General features: G+C 44.4%; 1 protein-coding gene across 3 annotated transcripts in view; it reads left to right on the top strand.

The window, feature by feature from the left end:
• Nucleotides 1-21,640, top strand: part of FBLN2 (fibulin 2) — a 113,033-nt gene extending 91,393 nt beyond the window's left edge. For all 3 annotated transcript variants that reach the window (XM_063348317.1, XM_063348318.1, XM_063348316.1), the window contains exons 9-17: nt 5,758-5,892; nt 8,058-8,195; nt 8,513-8,656; nt 12,305-12,433; nt 12,954-13,079; nt 13,708-13,824; nt 14,647-14,775; nt 19,532-19,655; nt 20,685-21,640. In XM_063348317.1, coding sequence (XP_063204387.1) covers nt 5,758-5,892; nt 8,058-8,195; nt 8,513-8,656; nt 12,305-12,433; nt 12,954-13,079; nt 13,708-13,824; nt 14,647-14,775; nt 19,532-19,655; nt 20,685-21,042 — 1,400 coding nt within the window. In that variant the 3' untranslated portion in view covers nt 21,043-21,640. The remainder of the gene's footprint in view (nt 1-5,757; nt 5,893-8,057; nt 8,196-8,512; nt 8,657-12,304; nt 12,434-12,953; nt 13,080-13,707; nt 13,825-14,646; nt 14,776-19,531; nt 19,656-20,684) is intronic.
• The last annotated feature ends 331 nt before the right edge of the window (nt 21,641-21,971 follow it).

Raw genomic sequence — 21,971 nt, 5'->3', positions numbered from 1 at the left:
TGGTTTTAACTGACATAAAGTGAGGAATGTTGTTGCCGCACACGTGGACCTAGTAGATTTCACCAAAATTAACTATGTGGCTTGTTTTTAATACATTACTGAAGTATATTTCCTCTTATTTCTGTTTTTCTTATAACTATAATCTTGCCCTACCTCACAGTCTCAATTGTGTTGGATGAAGACTACAGCTGGTCCAATGCTGGGAATTAACTTTGTTTCAAACTGGAAACCTTACTCGTATTTTTCCTAGTGCTCTGTCAAGCATCCTTTTTTGAGTTGGTGTCCAGTACTGAAGAGAGACGGGTCATGGGCCCTCTTATTTTTATGGATAATCAACAGTGAGGACAAAGGAGAGAGAGATATTGTCCTGTTTTATAAAAATGCATTCAGTCCGTGCTGCCCTCTACCTCGTGCCATAACGGTAGAGCAAAATGATACCAGGTACCGCCTGGGCTGCACAGAGCTACTGCAGGCGCTCGTGTGCTGCCCCAGCACAGACTGGCGCCCTGTTCCCAAAGACGCCTTTTCCCACCCTCACACTCATGCTAAGGCACGCAACTTTGTGATAGCCATTGAGAGTGGGAGCAACGATGTGGACCGATGGGAACTCATGAGAACGATGCTGCAAGTCGTCCGAGATCTCACTCTGTGGTGTGACCATTTAGGGTTTTGTTTGGAAAAGTGAACAAAAAATGGCATGTCTGTTAAATAATAACAAAAAGGGAACTTTGGTGCGCTGGCAACTGGCCTGATGTCAGAGATGGAGATTCATGCCCTAACAGAGCCTTCCGTCTGCATGGTTCATAGTTTAAGCCTTGTGTCTCAGCTCAGGTCACAATCATTAGGCTTTATAGTTCATCATTGTGTCACTTGTGCACAAAAGTTTAATTGAAAGGAAAAATTCTGTGTGTGGTCTTCCGGTTTCCGTAATTATAATTTTCTCAAATGTGTTCTGGCTAATTCTACTTACTTTCTCAGGTACTCAGAAATTTGAAAGTTGAATCAGAAATTATAGACAAAACATGAAACTATATTAGATTCTTTTTTTTTTCCTCTCTGTGAAATCTTAGCCTTCTTTTTACCTGTTTCACCTGCCAAGTAGGTGGAATACTTCCTACGTTATTTGGGTAGTATTTCAGACAACGATGCTTTCCTCCTAGTGTCTCTTTTGACATCGTGCTGAACTGACTTAAGTTCAGGTGATCCAGTGTAGCGTTGACAATTTGTTGATATGAGAAGGTTTGCAAGAAAAGATAATCTCAGATCTGTTCTATAGCCACTAGAAAGTCTTGGGCTGGTTTAAATGCTGTTAAGTGGCTGTCCATAGCTATTTTTCTCTAAAATTAAAAAAAAACCAAACCAAACCTCAAATTTATTTAAGAACTAAGTCTAGTTAGGTGGGAGAGGTCTACTACAGCAGCTCGTATTCTTCTCTCAGCGTGTGAGGGTTTGGGTTTATTGATTTTGGGTGTGTTTCCCCCCCACCCAAGACCACTTCTGAGAATGGTGCAGCTTACTCGTCATTCTAATGTGTAGAACCTGGGAAACTGTACGAGCATTAGGGGACATAACCCTGTAAAAACTTTGGGGTAGGCAAGTACCTGGCACTCAGTGGAAGTACACAAACATCGAGTGGGACGGGCAGAAAGATCTAGCTGATGGTAGTGACCTTGCTGCAGATTAATCAGCTGGCTTTGGAACGCAAGTACACAGCCATGTGAAGAACGGCAATGGCAAACAAAAAGAAAACACAAGTAAATGAAAAGTGAAATGGCCCCGAGGTAACATACTGGTCTCGCAAAACTCAGTGCACATCACCAGTTAGCTGATTTCAGCAGGAACTGAAATTTCTTGGTGCTTGTCTTTGTCTGTTTGGTAGAAAACAAGCTGGCGCATTTTCTAAGACAAAAGGCTTTTAAAATGGCTTTTCCTGTTTTCATGCTCCACAAGGGGAAGTAATATATCTGATGTTGGACTTATCTGGGAATGAAGTTCTACAGCCAAAATGAAAATCTGACTTAAACAATACTTGCTTTATTGTGTAGTATGAAAACAGCTTCATGTGGAGAGGAGCCGGATGATTGGTAATGGTTATGGTCGCATTTGGCTTTTGTTAGCTCTAGAAATACTTCTTAGCTTTATATAGAACTGTGAACATCTAAGATTTTGTGGAGAACGGCAAGAAAGTTTCTCTTCCCATCTCTACCCCTTTTTGTTGCTTGTAAGTATTTGCTTATCATAGTATTCCTAGCTTTCATTATTAAAATAAGCAAAACCTGAATTTGAGATTATTTCGTCCAAGCCTATCAAAACATACAATTTTAGAGGTGTGGCGTATTCCTTTCCAAATTGTGTCCTACATTCTGCGATCTGGTATTTAAGTGATTTTTTTAAAAGAACTTTTCTACTACATGTGCTGAAATCAGATCTCTTTCAAGATTTAACTACAAATTTACAGACTTGATTGAGCCTTCAGGACTCCTCTCTCCATGTCTTCTTGTGTATCCAGTTCTAATGACACATTCCTTGGGAAATTTTTTCTTCTGTTCTCCCAGTTCCAGACAGGGACACTGTAAGAAACAGACCTGTGCAATCTATCAACACGTGGCTCCGTGGCTGGTGTCACCGCCACAGTTTTGGGTTTTTTGACAATGGGATGGCCTACACGGCACCAGGCTTGTTGGCATCGGACGGGGCTCATCTTTCTGAAAGGTGGAAGAGGGTGTTTGCTCATGAGCTAGCAGGGCTCGTTGACCAGGCTTCAGACTAGGCTTGTTGCGGGAGGGGGATGCTACCCGGCTTGCTCGTGACAAGCCAAGGGACAATGCTCTGAGGGGCAGGTCACTAGTGAAGGCCCTCAACCTGTTGCTCCGAAGTGTGCTGGGAACGCTGCAGCACACTCCAAGTCTTATGGGGATGAGCCAGGGGCTCCTGAGGAGATAGGAACTGGGGAGTCACAGATAAAACACTCCAGAGGAAGACCACCTGAAGAGCAGCATGAAGGAAAAGCAAACGCTCCAGCCAGTGAGACAGCTTCATTGGGCACCCAGCTGAAATGCCTTTACGCAAATGCACACAGCATGGGAAATAAGCAAGAGGACTTGGAGATGTGCGCACGCCTCCAGGGCTACGATCTTATTGGCATCACAGACACGTGGTGGGATGGCTCTTATGGTTGGAGCGTTGGAATGGATGGATACTGACTCTTCAGGAAGGACAGGCTGGGAAGATGAGGAGGGGGTCTTGCCCTCTATGTCAATGAACAGTTGGATTCCATGGAGCTGGGGATGGATGAAGACCCAATAGAGAGTTTATGGGTCAAGATTAAAGGGAACGCAGAGGCAGGGGACATTACGCTAGGGTTCTGCTACAGGCCACCTGATCAGGATGACAGAGCAGATGAGGCCCTCCATAGACAGATAGGAGCGGCATCGTGTTCACAGACCCTGGTCCTCATGGGGGACTTCAACCACCCCAATATCTGTTGGAAGGAAAACACAGCAGGGCACAAGACATCCAGGAAGTTCTTGGAATGTGTCAATGACAACTTTCTTCTTCAAATGGTAGAGGAGCCAACAAGGAGAGGAACTATGCTGGACCTTGTCCTTACCCACAAGGAGGGGCTGGTGGCGAGTGTCAAGCTCAAGGGTAGCCTCAGCTGCAGTGATCATGAAATGGTAGAATTCAAGATCCTTCGGGCAGCGAGGAGAGCACTCAGCAAGCTCACTACCCTGGACTTCAAGAGAGCAGACTTTGGCCTCTTGAGGGACCTGCTTGGCAGGGTAACATGGGAAAGAGTACTGGAGGGAAGAGGGGCCCAAGAGAGCTGGTTAGCATTCAAGGATCACCTCCTCCAAGCTCAGGAGCGGTGCATGCCAAGAATGAGGAAGTCAGGCAAAAATGCCAGGAGGCCTGCATGGATTAACGCAGAGCTTCTGGACAAGCTCAAAAGCAAAAAGGAGGCCTACAGAGGGTGGAAGCAAGGAGGGGGTGACTGGGTGGAATACAGAGAAACTGTCCGAGTGACCAGGAACCAGATTAGGCAAGCTAAAGCCCAGAGAGAATTAAATCTGGCTTGGGGCATCAAGGATAACAAGAAAAACTTCTATAAGTACATCAGGGGTAAAGGTAAAACTAGGGAAGATGTGGGCCCTCTCAGGAAGCAGACGGGAGTCCTGGTCACCCAGGATATGGAGAAGGCTGAGGTGCTGAATGACTTTTTTGCCTCGCTCTTCACCGGCAAGGGCTCCAACCACACCACCCAAGTTGCAGGATGCAAAGGCAGGGTCTATGAGAATGAAGAAGCACCCACTGTGGGAGAAGATCAGGTTTGTGACCATCTGAGGAATCTGAAGGTGCATAAGTCCATGGGACTGGATGAAATCCATTCACACGTCCTGAGGGAGTTGGCAGATGAAGTTGCCAAGCCGCTTTCCATTATATTTGAGAAGTCGTGTCAGTCTGGTGAAGTTCCCGCTGACTGGAAAGGGGGAAACATAACCCCCGTTTTTAAAGGGAAAAAAGGAAGACCCGGGGAACTACAGACCGGTCAGTCTCACCTTTGTGCTTGGCAAGATCACGGAGCAGATCCTCTTGGAATCTCTGCTAAGGCACTTGGAAAATAAGGAGGTGATTGGTGACAACCAGCACGGCTTCACCAAAGGCAAATCGTGCCTGACAGATTTGATGGCCTTCTATGGTGTTGCCACAGCATTGGTAGATAAGGGGAGAGCAACTGACGTCATCTACCTGGACTTATGCAAAGCGTTTGACACTGTCCTGCACGACATCCTGGTGTCTAAATTGGAAAAGCATGGATTTGATGGATAGGCTGCTGGGTGGATAAGGAACTGGCTAGATGGCTGCACTCAAAGGGTGGCAGTCAATGGCTCAACTTCCACATGGAAACCAGTGATGAGTGGCGTTCCTCAGGGGTCAGTACTGGGACCGGTGCCGTTTAACATCTTTGTTGGTGACATGGACAGTGGGATTGAGTGACTCTGGATCAGGGAGTGAAGTGATAGGACACGGGGCAACGGCCTCAAACTGAAAGAGGGGAGATTTAGATTGGATATCAGGAAGAAATTCTTTACGGTAAGGGTGGTGAGGCACCGGAAGAGGTTGCCCAGGGAAGTTGTCGATGCCCCATCCCTGAAAGCATTCAGGGCCAGGCTGGATGAGGCTTTGAGCAACCTGGCCTGGTGGGAGGTGTCCCTGCCCAGGGCAGGGGGGTTGGAACTAGATGGTCTTTAAGGTCCCTTCCAACCCAAACCATTCAGTATGTATCTCGCAGCAGTTCCACGCTGGCAGCTCCTGTCTATCTGGCGCGAAGCAGCGGGACTGATACATAGCCTGAGCTGTGGAAACCTGGCAGTGAGCAGTAAGCATTAATCACTTTCTCATTCAGTTGTCCAGGAGGTTTCTCTCCAGTAAACCAGAAGCTGATTATCAATCCTCTGCCCACCCTGCATTTAACCAGTTCTGTTCATCCCATGTCCTCAACGCCTGCACCATCCACTGCACATTGGGAAGAGGGGAGAAGGAAATCGCCCTGTGATTTGTGTTTCTTGAGTTTCTCTGTTAACAAAAGATCCTGGAATAAAACATCTTTCATCAGAACACTGTAGCAAAGTGTATATTGACTGTCTTTTGTAAGAAATGGTTTCACTTGAGCTTTTGACTCCTTCCAGAAGAGCAGGAAGAGGTAGATCTCTTGGTAAATACGAGGCACTGAATTGTTTTAACTATTTCTTGTAGACATTAATGAATGCGTAACGGATGCGCACACCTGCCAGCGGAGAGAGCACTGCGTCAACACGATGGGATCATTCAAGTGTCTCCAGGAATTGAGCTGTCAGCCAGGTTATGAACTTAAGGATGGAGAATGTGTTGGTAAGACAAGTGTTTTTCAGCTGATGCGATTGCTGTTACCGAAAAAAGAAAGGAAAGGGGTTGCAAAGTATGTTATTGTTGCTGGTCCGTGCTATCAGGGTTGTAACTAAAAAAGGCTGATCATCATGGAAATGTTTGGCCCCTTCTGTACATTCATTTATTTGAAATAGATTCCAGTGGCAACTATAACTAATTTATAAAATGCACGAAACCATATGTATTAGGGTTTACCCTGTTTTTAAAGGGTTGGAGAGAGATCTTGCTGCTGGAGGAATTCCTGTTACATTCCTCTCTGGCTAGCTCTGCCTTTCCCTGAAGGGGCGGATGCTGTTTGCTGTTGAACACTGACTCACAGCCTGAATGGATCATGGGGCTGACTCAGTCCGGTCTTTCCTGTATTTAGGAAGTCTGTCTGCCTTTATTTACATTTTGAATGGTCATGGGGTTAAGAAGTTACTCTCCATCTCCCTCCTCTTGGTCTGTGTAGAGGGCTAATGGAGACGGTAACCTCGGGAGCTGTAGCATGGCAGAAGTTGCTCTGCAGCACAGGAGTAGGCAAGAGACACATGTGTCCTGCCTCCCAGGGCAAAAGTCAACGTTATTTACTCCTAAATTTTTTACACAAAGAGTTTACTGACAGCTGGAGTAAGAGAGATGCCTAAGGAAAGAACTTAGCTCTTGACATATAACATAAGGTTGTAAAATAGAAATGATCGGAAATCTTGCTTTATATACAGCTGTCGTGAGCGAACCTTGGTTTACTTGAGGAGGCTGTTTGTGAATGTCTTGTTCTGTTGTCTGATTCTATGGCATTTCTAAAATTTATTGCTAATCTAAATTGCTTTCTCGTCTTAAAGTTAGATTATAACAGATTATAAAATTTACAAATCGTTTCAAAGTAGCCTTTAAATCAATGACTTCTAAGAAAGACTAGAATTCCAGAACTACTCTGTGTAAAATTGCCTACAGATAACTGTTGAATTTGCAGAGGTTTATGAAACACCGAATTCCACGGTTTTTATTCGTCAGTCAATAAATACGGTAGGAAGACTTATCAATATAGTACCTTCCGGGGCCTTGTGATATTCCCTTGTGACCTTAAAATGTAACTGAGGAGCCAGGACAGAAAGAGAAGTGCCAGCAGTTCTCCCCTTGTCTGCCTGGAGGAGTGGGGACTCTTCAGTTGTGGAGTTATCCTTCATTTGTCTTTATCTTCTAGTAAAGATATTCATCAGAGCAGTTGTTCTCAAGAACCAGTGTATGTTAAAGTAGCCTTTGAAAATATTTACAGGAACTGCATTTTGAACGTATTTTGTAGCTGAAGTCTGTTCCTGGGTGGGGTTTCTTCAGCTGGAAGCCAAATGGAAGCCATGCCACTGTACCAGCTGATCCACACAGTCACTCCACGCAGATCAGCTGGGTGTAAATTTATAAGTTTGAAAGTTGCAGGAAGCATTTTCAATGTGCCTAGAAAGCAAGCGTTAACTTGGTTAGCATAACCCGCGAAATAATTTCATATACATAATAAAAAAATGAGAAGGCTGTGTTGAGCTTTGGCTGCAGAGTAAGAGAAAAAAGCAAAACTTGTTACTAATATTGCTACCTTTCATTCAAATTTTTTTCAGAATACTTTTCAGAGTTCGATAAGTGTTTTTTCTTGGTACTTAGGTACATACATGTATACACATGTGCCCGGGTACAAAGTGAAGCCCTGTTCAAGTGAGGTGCCTTTTTAGTATTGAATTCAGTGGAGGTAGGTTTCCACTTAGAATTCCGGAGGTATATAAGGAATGAGACCATTTTGATTTTGCAATAGTGTTACTCGTTTTATGCATCCTTTTTCCTAGTTTTAATTGAGGTCTTTAGGATTTGAAAACTGCGGATGTTTCAGTATTTGTGGTCTACAAGAGATGCTGTGAACAAGGCAGTAGGGATCTGAATCTCATCTGCTGCAGGACCTGACAAGTTCTGAAGCCTATGCAGAAGTGGATGTCCCGTAGCAAACACACCTAATCCTCAGGTTTCCCAAAGGCAATGTTGAGCGTCTGGTTTAAACGATGCTTCCTAACTTCCTTTCTGAGAAAAGAAGTTATATGCTAGTCATGAAGACCATTGAAAATTACAGCTTAACTGGTCACAATTTGGTGCTTTGCCCTGATTAACAGATATTGATGAATGCAAGAGAGGAACTCATAGTTGTAAAGTAAACTTCGTTTGTCAGAATACCGAAGGATCATTCTACTGTGAGTCGAAGCAACGCTGCATGGATGGATTTTTACAAGACCCGGAGGGAAACTGTGTTGGTGAGTGTGACCAGCAATGTGTTTGTAGTCTGTGCGGCAGCACTGGCCAACTCCTCTTCCTTTCAGCCTGTCCAAGGGGTGTATATTGACCACGTGTAATTTTCCTCAAATCCTGCTTTGAATTAAATTTAAAAATTGATGTCCTTTTAAAGATAAGCGTACTTGCATATTGAATTTGAAAGCACAGCAGACTTTCATCAGCCTTATCTTTGTAGCACAATAAATTGAAATGAAGGAAGAGAAGTGACAGCTGGAAGAAAACAGACCAGAAAGGTTAAATAGTTTCTCTCATTATTCTAATTCTTTGTCTTCACCAGATATTAATGAATGCACATCTCTCCCTGAGCCATGTAAACCAGGATTCAACTGCATCAACACCGTTGGGTCTTACACCTGCCAAAGGAACACGCTGACATGCAGCAGAGGCTACCACTCCAACGAGGAGGGAACGCGATGCATCGGTAAGGTCGGACTCCAGTGTCTGGTCATGTGCCCTCTCAGAGGAAAAAGTACATTTCAGTTCTGAAAAGAGGTTTTGAGTTACCTCCAGATTCCTAAGTTTATTTGAGGAATGGGGATTTGCTGTATGCATTAGCTGTCCAAGCAGCTCAGTGATTTGTTTGCGCTACAGGATGCTGCGCTGATGTCCGACTGCTGCCTGGAGTTCCTCTGGGTACGCCGGCTGCCATTGGTTTTGACTGCATATGGGATTTGCTGACTTCTACTCTGGAGTGAATGTGAATTAGTTGTTTTTAAACGCACGCTGTCAGTCAAAGCCGTGCTCCTTCGCTATTTTTTGTGGTGTCTCACTGTAAGCGATAGGTTCGGGAGCCATGGGACGCAGCAAAGGAGAAACGCTGAGTGTGTGGACTCAGGAGAGTAGCGCTAATGGATGTTCTTCGTCGCGCTAGGAATGGCGTTCCCCGTTTACATCCAGTTGTGTGTATGTTTAGGATAAATTCTTACTTTCTTTGTGAAAAGAAAGTTGAACTATTTGTATGGCTGGCACGCAGCTTGATACTGATTTGTATTTGTTCCAATGTGTTCATGGAGTTACTGACTCAGAAGAGCAGATTTCATCTCTTATTAGTATTTGTTCTGTAAATGAGCACACTCAGAAGAAAGGAACTGAAAGCTTGGTCCTTGGTGCCCAAGGCAAGGCTGGCTATGTATTTTTGAGTTCCCTTGATCTGCGTTTCATGAAGCAGGAAAATTATAAAACAATGGCAGAGGAAAAAAAAGAAATGACAAATCAGTATTTTGGTTAGTGATGATATCCTAATAATTCCTGCTTGTGTCCCCTTTGAATAAAAGGAAGGATGAAAAAATAAACAAAATCTGCTTTTGTGATGTTACAGGTGGGTGGAAGACGGGTTGGTCACGACTAGCAACTTGTAGCAAAAAATAGCAGTATAGCTAGAAGATGCCATTTCTGCATAAATTTCTGCATTCTCCTTTTTGCTTTTCTTTATGCTGTATCTCCCTTCATGACTTTACCCCCAGGACTGTCCAAATCATGCTTGGCCAGGGAGAAGGTGAGGAAGCTTTGGAAGCAGCAGAAGATGGGGACAGTTTATGTGTGTAACTGAGGAAATTGAGAAGGCTCCCTACTGCAGCTCTTGGGGGCTGTGTTTGAATACTCGGGGCAAAGCAGCGCAGTGTCATTTGCTCTCTTATTATACAGCAGCCTGAAATATTTTGGCCGTTAGAAAGGGAAGGTCCAAAAACCCTGTCGGTGCCACTTGCTACGAAGACACAATTCTTCAGCTGGTTTTGATCAGTCCTGTTTCAGCAAAGTCAAGCGGGCTAGGTACATTTGCACCACCTGAAGTGTGGTGACCCTGAAATTGTTTTTAGGGTTACTGCCACGCCAACATCTCCGTGAATGGTGGTTTTTTTTCCGCAAGTCAGCAGTCATCACTGAGCAGCTCAGAAGTCCGGGCTGTAGCGCTAACGGCCTTTGTTTTCAAACCCTGCTAATGGCTAGGGCAGATTATGTTCCTAAATTTCAAACTGATGATTTACAGAAAGAATCCAGCTTTTTTCCGCCCAGTTGTTCCTAAAAGAGGATGACTGTGTGTAAATATGTGCCAGAGGAGGAAATTGCCATTATTCATACAGCATTTATATCTTTAAAGCATGATGAGATAACACAATGTGCTGTAATTACTGATGATACTTTGTCTCTACTTTATACGATTGACAATGCTTTTAAGGAGCAGGTATAAGGAAGCTTCTTTAGTTTGATTTTGGGAAAACAAATGTTGAATGTTAATTGGTGATTCCTCTGCCTTTGCTGGATGCACTCTCTTTGCGGTCTGTATCTTTTGGTATTCTTTTGGTCTGACTTTCTTTAAGTAGGCAGAGAGCATGGAGAAGAAAGAAGAAAAGCATATGGTCCTAATTTCCCCTCTCTATGATAAAGACTAGTTTCTTTAAGGCATGACGATAGCTAATTAGATTCCTGATTCAGATTTATCCACAGTAGTAAATACATCATCTGCACATGTTTCTCCAGCAGAACTACACTTACAGGGTCATCCTCTCTGTTTAGGGGCTTCATCTCTCTTTAAAATGTTCATATTTTCTGATTTAGTAAATGAGTTATTAAAAACTACCTCTTCCATTTAACTGAAAACTACTGTAACTGTCGTGAAATGTAGCACACTTCTGGTGGTATAATGCCCTAGCACTAATTAAAGTCTGAATGCAACGGAATATATAATTTTGGACAAACTAATGAAATGGTTGCACACATGAATTCATTGCAAATAAACCTGCTACTTTACAAAATTGTATCTGCATTAGAAACTTCCTTGGTGTGATTACTACCCCTGATCTTAAAAGAAAATGAGGAGCTGGTGTTTCAGCAGAAATCTGGGAGCCTGTCAGGAATTCTTTGCCTGGCGAGTGGCGTTCCCTGCCATCCCTAACCCTGGTGCCAGCAGGGACTGTGTAGGTGGGAATCCGCTGCTGAAATATTGAACAAAGCATTTGCTTGTGCCTCTCATCAGGGTTCCTCTAATCTCCGCTTTTCCAAATCCAAGTTTCTTTGATAAGTAACTTTCTCTCACTTCCCTATCATTTTCTCAGCAAGCGACTGCTTTCCGGAGCTCCCTCCAAGGCTCTTGTCTGATGAAGAACTGCCCAGGAACCCTTTGAAATGAAATAGCGCTCAAATTTATGACTTCAAATAGGGCAGTATGGTGAGCCCCCAGCCTTAGACTGCCATTCTAATTAATATAACATGAACAGGGATTTGAGTTGTAAAAGTAGTTGAAGACGTGAATAGTAGGAAGGAAGCAGGCTGTGATGGCTTAGGAAATGGCAGAACTCGGAATACTTGAAGAAATACAAGTTTCGGAGAGTTAATCAGACTTTTTGATGCTTCTTGTCACAGATGGTAACAGGGATTTGTTAGATACTGATGAGCTATTTAGTCACGTTGCAAATCTTATAAATCAGCGCGTATTGAAAACTCTCATCTTCATCTGAGGATTTTTAAATGAGGTTGGAAGTGATGCATGTGAATGCAGAAGCAACTAATTTGTTGGTATTGGATTTCGGATGAGAGGCCGCGAGGAATATCAAAATGTGAGTTGATTGAGAAAAGAAAAAAGATCAACATTGGGAAAGAGCAAAAGGTAGACAGCAGAAGCGAGACTGAAAGGGCACCTCGAGATGAAAATAGCAATTGCCTTAATTGAAGGGATGAGCAGAATTTCTGGCTAGTTCTTGTTTTGCTTTAAATGGCTTGCCGTGACTCACGTAATGGCAGAACATCAGAATAGGTTGTTTAAATGTCATGGTTTGATCAGAATCAAAATGTGTTTACATTGAAATGCAGAATGTGCTGGGAAAGCTCCGTTGCAGTTACAGTTACCGCGTTCACTTTTAATAGAATGTATGGCTTTTGAAGAGTTTGACTTAGAGATTTGTAAAGCTAACTGAGACGAGCACAGTGGGAAAAGCTGATGTTCCTTGTTCTGTCCAGGGGACAACCCTGGTAGTTTCTATTCCTGTTATTTAATTAATTTATTTTGCTCTCTTCGTAAACATTGATTTTCAGCAAACTCTATGCAAACTATTTGCTTTCTCTGGTTCTGCAGACGTGGATGAATGTCAAACTGGTGTACACCGTTGTGGCGAAGGGCAGATTTGTCATAATCTTCCTGGGGCCTATCGCTGCGACTGCAAGATGGGATATCAGTACGATGCGTTCAGCAGAAGCTGCATTGGTATGTAAGGCGCAAGATGAGATGAAACGACTGATTGATTGAGCCTTGGACCTCAAGGCAGTATTTGGCACCACTGTAGTGTGCAGTTATTAGTTCTGCAATGCAGTGCCTCAGAAGATAATGGAATCACCTCCAAAGCAGCTGTTGTTCAGTGTGACCGGCCATTTAGAGCTCTGCTGCTCCACGCTGAGATTTCGGCCAGGTGCCCTTGGTTTGGTTTAGCTGCAGGTTATCAGTTAAAGTCATCTGCAAAGTCCTTCCCTACGGGTTACGCTTCTGCTGCCATAGAAATTTATCTTTCTGAAGATTTCACAACTTTCTTCATAAGAGGCTATGATACAGCATTTTGTATTTTATCGCTACCGTACACCAACTGGAGCCCAAAGTCAGCATAAAACCTGAGGCTGCAGCATTTCATGCTCTGCAAATCAATCTCTGACACTTTAAAAAATATCCTCCTGCGTCTTGTTTGATGCTTTTGTTTCTAAGTTGATTGTATATTTGCTTTTCGTGCTGGCAGATATAAATGAGTGCTGGAATTACCCTGGACGCCTGTGTCAGCACACGTGTGAGAACACCCCTGGGTCCTACCATTGCACTTGTTCTTCTGGTTTCCGCTTGTCTTATGATGGGAAGCACTGTGAAGGTACCGGACGTTTTTTCCGTGAAGAAGGAATTGCAGTGTGAATTAAGGGACTTTAGAGAAGAGGCTGAAGTGAAAGATAAATACAATAAACCCATGTGTGCTCAAATTTGCAGATTTTTAGTCAAACACTCAAACTGTCAGATGAGAGCCGACAAGTTTCTCCTCTTTCTTCCTTTCCCTCACATACTTTTTCCTTTCCTTCCAGACTAAAGAAAAGGAGAATGTAACAAAGTTAGAATAGGAGACTTTTCATTCAGATTTTAATAAAGATGAAACTTGGTAGTGACAAAACTTGAAAAAATGGATTTTGAATTGAATGGATATTTTTTAAGTTCTCCATGATTTTTTTTTAAGGCAAAGATTACCTAATGTGTAAGGTCTGAAACACATGTTTCCATGTGTATGTGTTTTCATTGGCATATATAGACATGAAATTCGGGTGCAACAGACATCCTCGCGCTTCTTGGCATTCTGCCTCTGGAGCAGAAGCATCTTCTTGGGATAAATAAGTCCATCCTTATTCACTCTGACCAGAAGGGGCCGGTAGCTGTTCTCAGAGGCAAGAAATGGTGGGAGGTACTGTTCTGAACCACTGTGGCAATGTCTGTGGGTTTGTTTTTGAATACAGATGTGAATGAGTGCGATACCAGTCCCTGCAGCCAGGAGTGTGCCAACGTTTATGGTTCCTATCAGTGTTACTGCAGGCAAGGTTTCCAGCTGGCAGAAGATGGGCATTCTTGTAAAGGTAAGGCTGCTGCTTTCTCAGGTCAAGTTAAATACGTGTACACTCGTTCACAGGCAGTGCCGTCGAACTCTCAACAGCACCTAATGCTGCAGGGGATGCCGAAGGATGATGCTGAGTTACACCCTGCTGCAGAAGCTGCAAAAGGTTACTCCAGCTATTGGCAAATTCAGTTTATTTTCCTGTCTCCTACTTGGGGCTGGAATATACTTACCTGATCATAGAACCGGGGAGGTTGTTGTTTCACAGGGCTAGAGCTTATGACTGAAAAAATGAGGAGGGAAGATATGTTTACCTATATTGCATCAATTAAGCCTCCACTCGGCCACAGCTGAACGAAGGCGTGCTCTGACTTCTGCTGGTGGTGCGTGAATGAGGAGTGGAGTGATCGGAATGGAGAAAGGAAGGGTTTTACCTGTTTTCTTGAAGTTACCAATACTGACACATACTTTGGAGAGTCTCTGTTTAAGAAATGGTGAAGAAACCCAGGTTCTTCCTAGCACAAGCACGCCCCCAAAGCCATCCTAAAAGAGTTACAGAGGTACCAGAGAGAGTTTTTCAAACCCAGACGTGCCCTAGTCTTACTGTTCTTTTCCGTAAGTCCGTACTACTTGCAACCAGGTTTTTCTGGAGCAATCTGGTGTTCAGCATTTCAGAAAGCACAACAACTGTCCTAGAGCAACGTCAAACTTTAATGGTTGCGTTCTTGTTTAAGACTATATTATAAATGTGTCAGATGAGAATTTCCTTGTGTTTTACAGCCTCCCTTTTCACATTTCTGTTTTTCTTTTTTTCATATGTTTGTAATTGTGCTTTTTTCCCCAGATATCGATGAGTGCACACAAAGTGCGGGCATTCTTTGTACTTTCCGCTGCGTGAACGTTCCTGGTAGTTATCAGTGTGCTTGTCCTGAGCAGGGATATACCATGGCAGCAAATGGAAGAACCTGTCGAGGTAATGGGGAGTTGAGAAACCAAAAGGATTATATCATGAAGCTTTAATCCTTGGAATGATCTAAGCCATTACGGTTATTCAATCAAGTCTCCGTTTTTCACATTAGTCACTGTTAACAAGCCGGTATTTGACAAAGTTGCCAAATATCGGTATCTGCAATGTCAGCTTTAGCCTGTGTTAGAAAATGTACTGGGGCAACTGAGGTGTCAGTGTGAGCTAATCGCTTAAATCAATTCCTCAGGGAGCCCACTTCATCGCTCAAATGGGGGCACTTGATTACTTGCATGAGCTGTGTGTGCACCTTGGCACAGCAGTAAATGATCTGGGTTTTTTAGAGGTGCCAGATGTAGAAATCTGTGGCTTCATTAGGAGTTGCACTTGCCTGCCACAGAAAACTGGGAGAGAGAATGTGGGAGCTGGAACGGGGACACGGACATGCAGAAGTCTGCCACCTCCACCTAAGCTTAAATATGTCGGCATTAGTAAATGTTAGCGTAAATGACATGTATCCTCCACACCCCCCCCCCTTTTCTCCAGAATCATAGAAATGTCTTCTGGAGGTCTGGTGGTTTTCATCTGGTGCACAGCTGTCTGATTTTGAAGTCAAAATCCCCCGTTTGCAAAGGATGCGCTGACTGTGTAATGATGGTTGGAGAGCTGATTACCTTTACGTACTCTACATGCATTCCCGCAGTCGCTTACACGAACTACCAGGCATTTCCTGCTCTTAGTTTTTCAGGAACCCTTCACATAACTTTCGGTTATGTATCTCCTATGCTTAAATTCTCTTCTCAGTGCTAATGGCAGTGAATTTGCACTGTGTAAATCATGAATGGCATGAGCATACTTGATCCTGACTTTGGAGCAGAGAAACAGACTAAATGAAAAGTAAAATATTTTTTAAAGGTTTTAAAAGCTTTTTATTTTTTTTAATAATGTGTTTTTAAGTATGACTTCAGCATGCAGTTATATCCATGTGCATTTAAATTCTTATGTAAAAGTAACCTTTAGAAAACTGCAGCTATAACTTTCCTCGGGCTTTTTACTCCCCTTGGGCTTTTTTTCCCCCCCCCGCTTTGAGCGCTGGCGTGTTGGTTGCCACCTCTGCCAGCAGCGCGATTTGAGCTGGGGACGTCTTCCAGAGTCAGTAGTGTGAGTCACTGCGTTAATTGGCCGGCGCAGCTCTCCCGAGCCGGAGGCGCCCAGCGTGCTCCAGGCGCTGGAGGTGGAGGAAGGAGGTTTGCCACATGGACCCGTGGATCTCACTTGCATTGTTTGTGCGGTGTGAAATCCTCCCTGCACGCTCACCCCGGGGGGAGAGGGTTCCTGTTGGATAGACTGGCCCTGCTAAGTGACACTTGGACGAGTGTCACTTAGCCCTTCAGAGGGCTGGAGCCCCTCTGCTGGGAGGACAGGCTGAGAGAGCTGGGGGGGTTCAGCCCAGAGAAGAGAAGGCTCCGGGGAGACCTTGGAGCCCCTTCCAATCCCTAAAGGGGCTCCAGGAAAGCTGGGGAGGGACTCTGGAGCAGGGAGTGAAGTGACAGGACGAGGGGTAACGGTTTTAAACTGAAAGAGGGGAGATTTAGATGAGATCTGAGGCAGAAACTCTTTGCTGTGAGGGTGGTGAGCCCCTGGCCCAGGTTGCCCAGAGAAGCTGTGGCTGCCCCATCCCTGGAGGGGTTCAAGGCCAGGTTGGACGGGGCTTGGAGCAGCCTGGTCTGGTGGGAGGTGTCCCTGCCCAGGGCAGGGGGGGGTTGGAACTAGATGATCTTTAAGGTCCCTTCTAACACAAACCATTCTATGGTTCTGTGGTTCTATAAGCTTTTCAAAGTACCAGCACCGCCTGGTACACGCACCCTCCTTAGAGGGTGAGGTTGGGCTACCTGCAAAACTTAGCGCGTGTTGGCAGCTCTGGGCATGGCTGGGTAAGCTGGCGTTTAGTCAGGCGTTGGAAGTAACCTCTGGGTACCTGCCCTTTCTTGAGCTCTCCAAGTTTGTAGTTACAAGTTCGGGCAGTCTTATATTGAAGTCTCTGAAAATATGATCAGACAAACTGCCTGAATTGATGTCGGCTGCACTAAACTCAAGAAGACTATATTGGTTTCCACCAGCTAAAGAGCTGACTCCAGTGGCTCATCATCTGACCAGTTATTAAGAGTTACTGGTGGTACATTCCTTGTACCTTTTTTTTTTTCCAAACAGACGAGTTGTATCTCATGTAATAGCATCTCAACATATGGATCTTTTTGGAGAAACTGCCTATGGTATTTTGCAGCACAGCCAAACTGGTGAAGTGAGGGCTTTCATGACAATGATTGCAATATGGAAGAAATTTTCTTTTCACCTAGGGGCACTTCTGAGAATCGGCAAGGGGTTTAATTTACTTTGATTCTCTCCTACTTCCTATTGTACACTTTTCTTTGCAAGACTTTTAAACCAGTTGGTTCAGTGTATGAGATCAGTTCTCATCCCAGGGGAATGGAGGGAGTGGGAGGTTATAGTTTTCCTCTAAGAGTCTCTCTCCTTTGTGACAATTGGCAGAACTGCGGAGCCCTACACAGTCCACGTGGTTTGTCTGTTAGCATTTATTTCATTTTAAAGCCTCCGTGCGTTGTCTAGACATTTGGGAGTACACAATGTGACTGCAAGATCTTTGCCAATATTTTCTGCTCAAGCTGGATCCTTGTTCTTGCATCTGGTTTTCAGCATTTAAAGGTCCATGGCTTGGGCTTGTGCATATGTATTATTTAGGTAACCACGTTTATGCTCTAGGCCATAAAGTGTCTTTGAGCTTTAAGTAATGAGAGTTAAGTAATGAGTTCCTTTTTGTCTTCTGCAACATTCTCATTACAAGGGTATATTTATACGTAACTTAAATTTTCAAAAATATGTGCCTTGTTCTAAAGCGTTGTTCTTAAGTTCCCATATTTCCTAATAGTCTGGTGGAGCTTACGTCTCCTGGATCACGCAGCTGTACAGCAGTCGTTGCTTTGCTTTGTATTTGCCCCCTGCTTTAATCCAGAGCAACCTTCATGCATGGACAATTTCTTCTCCTGACATAGCCCAGCTTTCCCCATTCTCAGGAAGTCACGAGAAGGTCCCGTTGGCTTTTAGCGTGGGTTGGTTCTGTTCTGACGGGATTTGTTTATTCCTGAGGGACTGCTTGTTCAGTAGCGGGCACTGCCTGTGGAGGCAGCCCAAGGGTGTCCCTCCATCCACGACGTGTGTTTGCTCTGGGGAGGGGCAGTCTCTGCAGACCGGGTGATAGGGGAATCTTTGTTTGCTTGGGCTATGTGGACATTTTACAGCCTTGTCCATGAAGAAGGAGCCATTGCGATCACACACACACGTGATGCATTGTACGAGCAATTTATTGCAGTGGCCACCTTTCATCAAGGACTGTCCCTCCTGCTCCAGTGCTTGCACGCCGTGTCCACACCATGCCCAAGTCTGCGCACGTGCTCTGCTGCCTGAAACCAGTGAGATGCTTCCCCCAGCTATTGAGCTTGTCCCACACGCACTGCGCTCACAGGCTTGATTAGAAACACAACGCATGACATAGTTTTGTGCTTAGAGCGAGCCTGTGGTTCGGGGAGTACCAGTGACCTGCGAAGCTGTAAAAATTGGCCCATCGCTTTCAGGAGACTATTCAAAAACTATCTTCAATCGGAACAGCTGTGGAAAGCTTACACAGCGTCTGCAGGGATGGACAGGTTGGCTGCTCTGAGAAGTTTAGAGTTCCACTGCCTTAGACTACGGCTATCTAGTTATTTTATTCTGTTTCATTTCAGCCTAGCTTAATAATATTACTTACAACACATCGCTGACACCCCTGGAGCAAGGGAGAATGTGACCACACAGGTGATTCCGTCAAGATGTTCATGTTTGGTTTGAACCAAACATGTTCGTGTTTGGTTTTTATTGCAGTGGGAAGTGGCAAGAAAGGAGGATCTTGGGCTTTGAGAACTTTTATTCCTTCTCATGTTTATTCTCCACTGAAAGTTAAACCCTGTGGTGCGTCAGATGTGTCTGCAGTGGGAGCTGCTGGGTTCACAGGCGCGTGCCAATGTTTGCGGAGTGCGGGTAAAGAAACAAACTTCCCCTGCAGTAGAAGGCCAGCCACGCTCTCTGCTGAGCAGGGGAAGGACTATCAAACAGCATGAAAAGGATCATAAGCTGCTCGTAGGGAAGAGCGGGCTCCCTTCTTCATTGCACACCCTGCCGAGTGGTACTGTCATCTCTTACTGACTGATAATGTCAAGGAAGGATTTTTTTTTTCCCCAGAAGACATAGGAATTTTAGCAGAATTGAAATTAACGTGATTTACCCTGTCACACCAAATGTTAAAAAGTTTCAGTGCGTAGAGATGAACCTGACACCCCTCACCTGAATGTGCCTTTCACGCCCCGGGTGTTTCCTCCGGCGTTCTCGCAGTCCTGCAGACAGCAGGCGCAGGTACCGGAGAGGTAACACACAGCGACTGAGTGGTGAAAACAAGAGCCCTCAGGTCGCAGAGCCAAACCCACAGGCTCCTCTTGCTTCTCGTGCCCACAGAGTCTCATGAGCGTAGGATTTGAGCAGCCTGGTCTGGCGGGAGGTGTCCCCGCCCAGGGCAGAGGGGTTGGAACTAGGAGATCTTTAAGATCCCTTCCAACCTAAACCATTCTCTGATTCTACAACATTACAGCCCATAAATTGTGATTATGTCTTATTTTGGAACTCACCATGTCTTTTCCTTTGTGTTTCTTCTCGTTAGATATCGATGAATGTGCAATAGGAACCCATAACTGCTCAGCTGCGGAGACTTGCTATAACATCCAGGGCAGTTTCCGCTGCCTGTCCTTCGAGTGTCCTTCCAACTACAGAAAAGTGTCTGACATGTAAGTATGGCCATCGCAGCAAAGCCAGCAGCCCTGTCCGGTGGCTGTGGATATTACATGGTGCGTTAATTTGTGGGTGGGTGTAAGTGCTCAGAGCTCTAAGGAGATGCTTCAGTACCTGGAGCACATGGACTTTCCCCAGCTTTCATAGCGTTTCTGTTCCTTTTTGCCTCTTCCTTTTTCCAAGCCCTAGAGCCCCCATTTGCCCTCCAACTCCGCAGTCATCAGAGCCTGCAGCTCTGCTTGCTGCAGCTCTAAAAGGGCGCTGCTTATAATTAAGTTTTTAAAAAAATAAGATCTTCTGTGCTGCTTCTGTCATTGCAGTGGCTGCCAGGCTGCTCGGTGCACCACTTAGAGTGGTTTTGGGGCCCCTGTTTAATGTTCAGATTGCAGTTCCTCAGAGATTGTCGAAATGCCGAGGGGCAGTAGGATAACGAGCTTGCCAGGCCGTGGGGTTCTGGGAATGGCACATCCCCACAGCGCTTCAGCAGCTGAGGTTCAGAAGCCCCGAAATCTCCCTCCCCATTTCCTGCCTCCATGGCTGGCAGTGCTCTGGGAAGCCGTATTTCGTTGCTTACGACTTAAAACATACTTTTCCTGCCTTATAGAATTGAGCAGCATTACAAGTTGAGGAGCTTGTTTCCCGTTCCCGTGCCATAGCTTCCTTTTCAAGTGTGATTGCTTTTATTTTCTTGGAGCACTGGCCCAGGCTCGTGCTGTCGGTGGTGAAACACAGACCCTTCTTCCGAGCTCCGTGCTGCTTGCAGCATGACTCGGGCTCTTTCTTCATCGTGGAGCTTCCCTACACAGCTCTCCGTGTCCAGGATCTTTTTCTTAGTGTTGTTCTCTGACAATTATATCGTTTACAAATGCTTTATGGGCACTGTAAAAGCAGAACAAGCAGCTGGTAATTACCCAACAGAAGTTTGGGACTCCTGTTTGTCTTTTACCGTGGCAATATTCTGAAATACACGTATTTTTACCTGCTATTACATGGACGCTGAATGTGCTTCATTTCTCATCTCTTAGGAGGTGTGAACGAATCAGTTGTTTTAATTATCTGGACTGCCAAAATACCCCGGTGCGCATTACCTATTACCAGCTGAACTTCCAAACCAATATTGTGGTCCCAGCTCATATTTTCCGTATTGGACCATCGCCTGCCTATGCTGGGGACAACATAATCCTTACTATCAACAAGGGAAACGAAGAAAACTACTTCAGCACTCGAAGGCTGAACTCGTACACGGGCATTGTCTATCTTCAGCGACAAGTGAAAGAGCCTAAAGACTTTTTGTTAGACGTTGAAATGAAACTGTGGCGTCAGGGAACATACACTACTTTTCTTGCCAAAATTTACATTTTCATCACAGCTCATGCGTACTGAAGCATGTATTGACATTGGATTTTATTGGTGCTATGCTCTTTAACTGTTCTACCAAAGCTTAATACTGTTGAACTGGCATTTAATGTATCTAGCCTTTATATTATTTTTCTGTCATTGCTTTAAACTTTTTTATTGGTCGTGTAAATTAAGTTAATTTTTATCTTTTTTTTGTTGTTTTCTTATGTAATTCTTTACATCATCATTTGACAATGAGCGAAGGAAGGGTTAGAAATGCAGTAAATACATTGTGTTAAATGCTGGAACCTTTTCTTAGCAATTATTTTTAGGTTTAGTCACATCTGCAGGGTATTGCACTAGAGAGGAAAGACGTTCACTTGGGAGTATTGGTTTTTGCCACTAAGAGAGACCTTGAGCAATTTCTCTTTGTTACACAAACTTTTTTGTGTATAGGGTTGGCTATAGGCTCGGCTCAGCCGCTGACTTCACTGAGGTTTCTGTGTTGAGATGCCGCGTCGAAGGCCGTACGTGTACACCGACGATTAGCTCACCTCATATTACCTACCGGTTTATTTTCCTCTTTCCAACTTTCATAATATGTTGCCTAAAAATATATATAAATAAAAGAAAACTCCACCAGTGAAAAAGCTTATGATTGAGTCTTGCTTTAGTAGAACTACTCATATGCTAAGTATTTGCAAGACCAAGGCCTTAAGAGAACGTCGTGCTTTAGAGTAAAAGCTCCCGTTGCCGTTGTTAGTAGTTGTCTTTAGAGCTGCGGGGATTCCTGTCTATACAGACTCCTTCTATCTAGGCAATTATAAATGCAGATTAGATGCATTGTAATTCTTAAAGCAACGTCAAGGAGAAACACGGAAGTAGTGAAATCGATTGCTGCTCCTTATTTTAAAGCTTGGGTGTGCCACTGAGGAAGCACTTGCAATTTTAAATAAACAAAAAGGGGAGTTGCT

Source organism: Chroicocephalus ridibundus, chromosome 10, assembly GCF_963924245.1.
Source record: "Chroicocephalus ridibundus chromosome 10, bChrRid1.1, whole genome shotgun sequence".
NCBI lineage: Eukaryota > Metazoa > Chordata > Aves > Charadriiformes > Laridae > Chroicocephalus > Chroicocephalus ridibundus.
The sequence above is the reverse complement of the archived record's forward strand: the minus strand, read 5'-3'. Positions and strand labels throughout refer to the sequence as shown.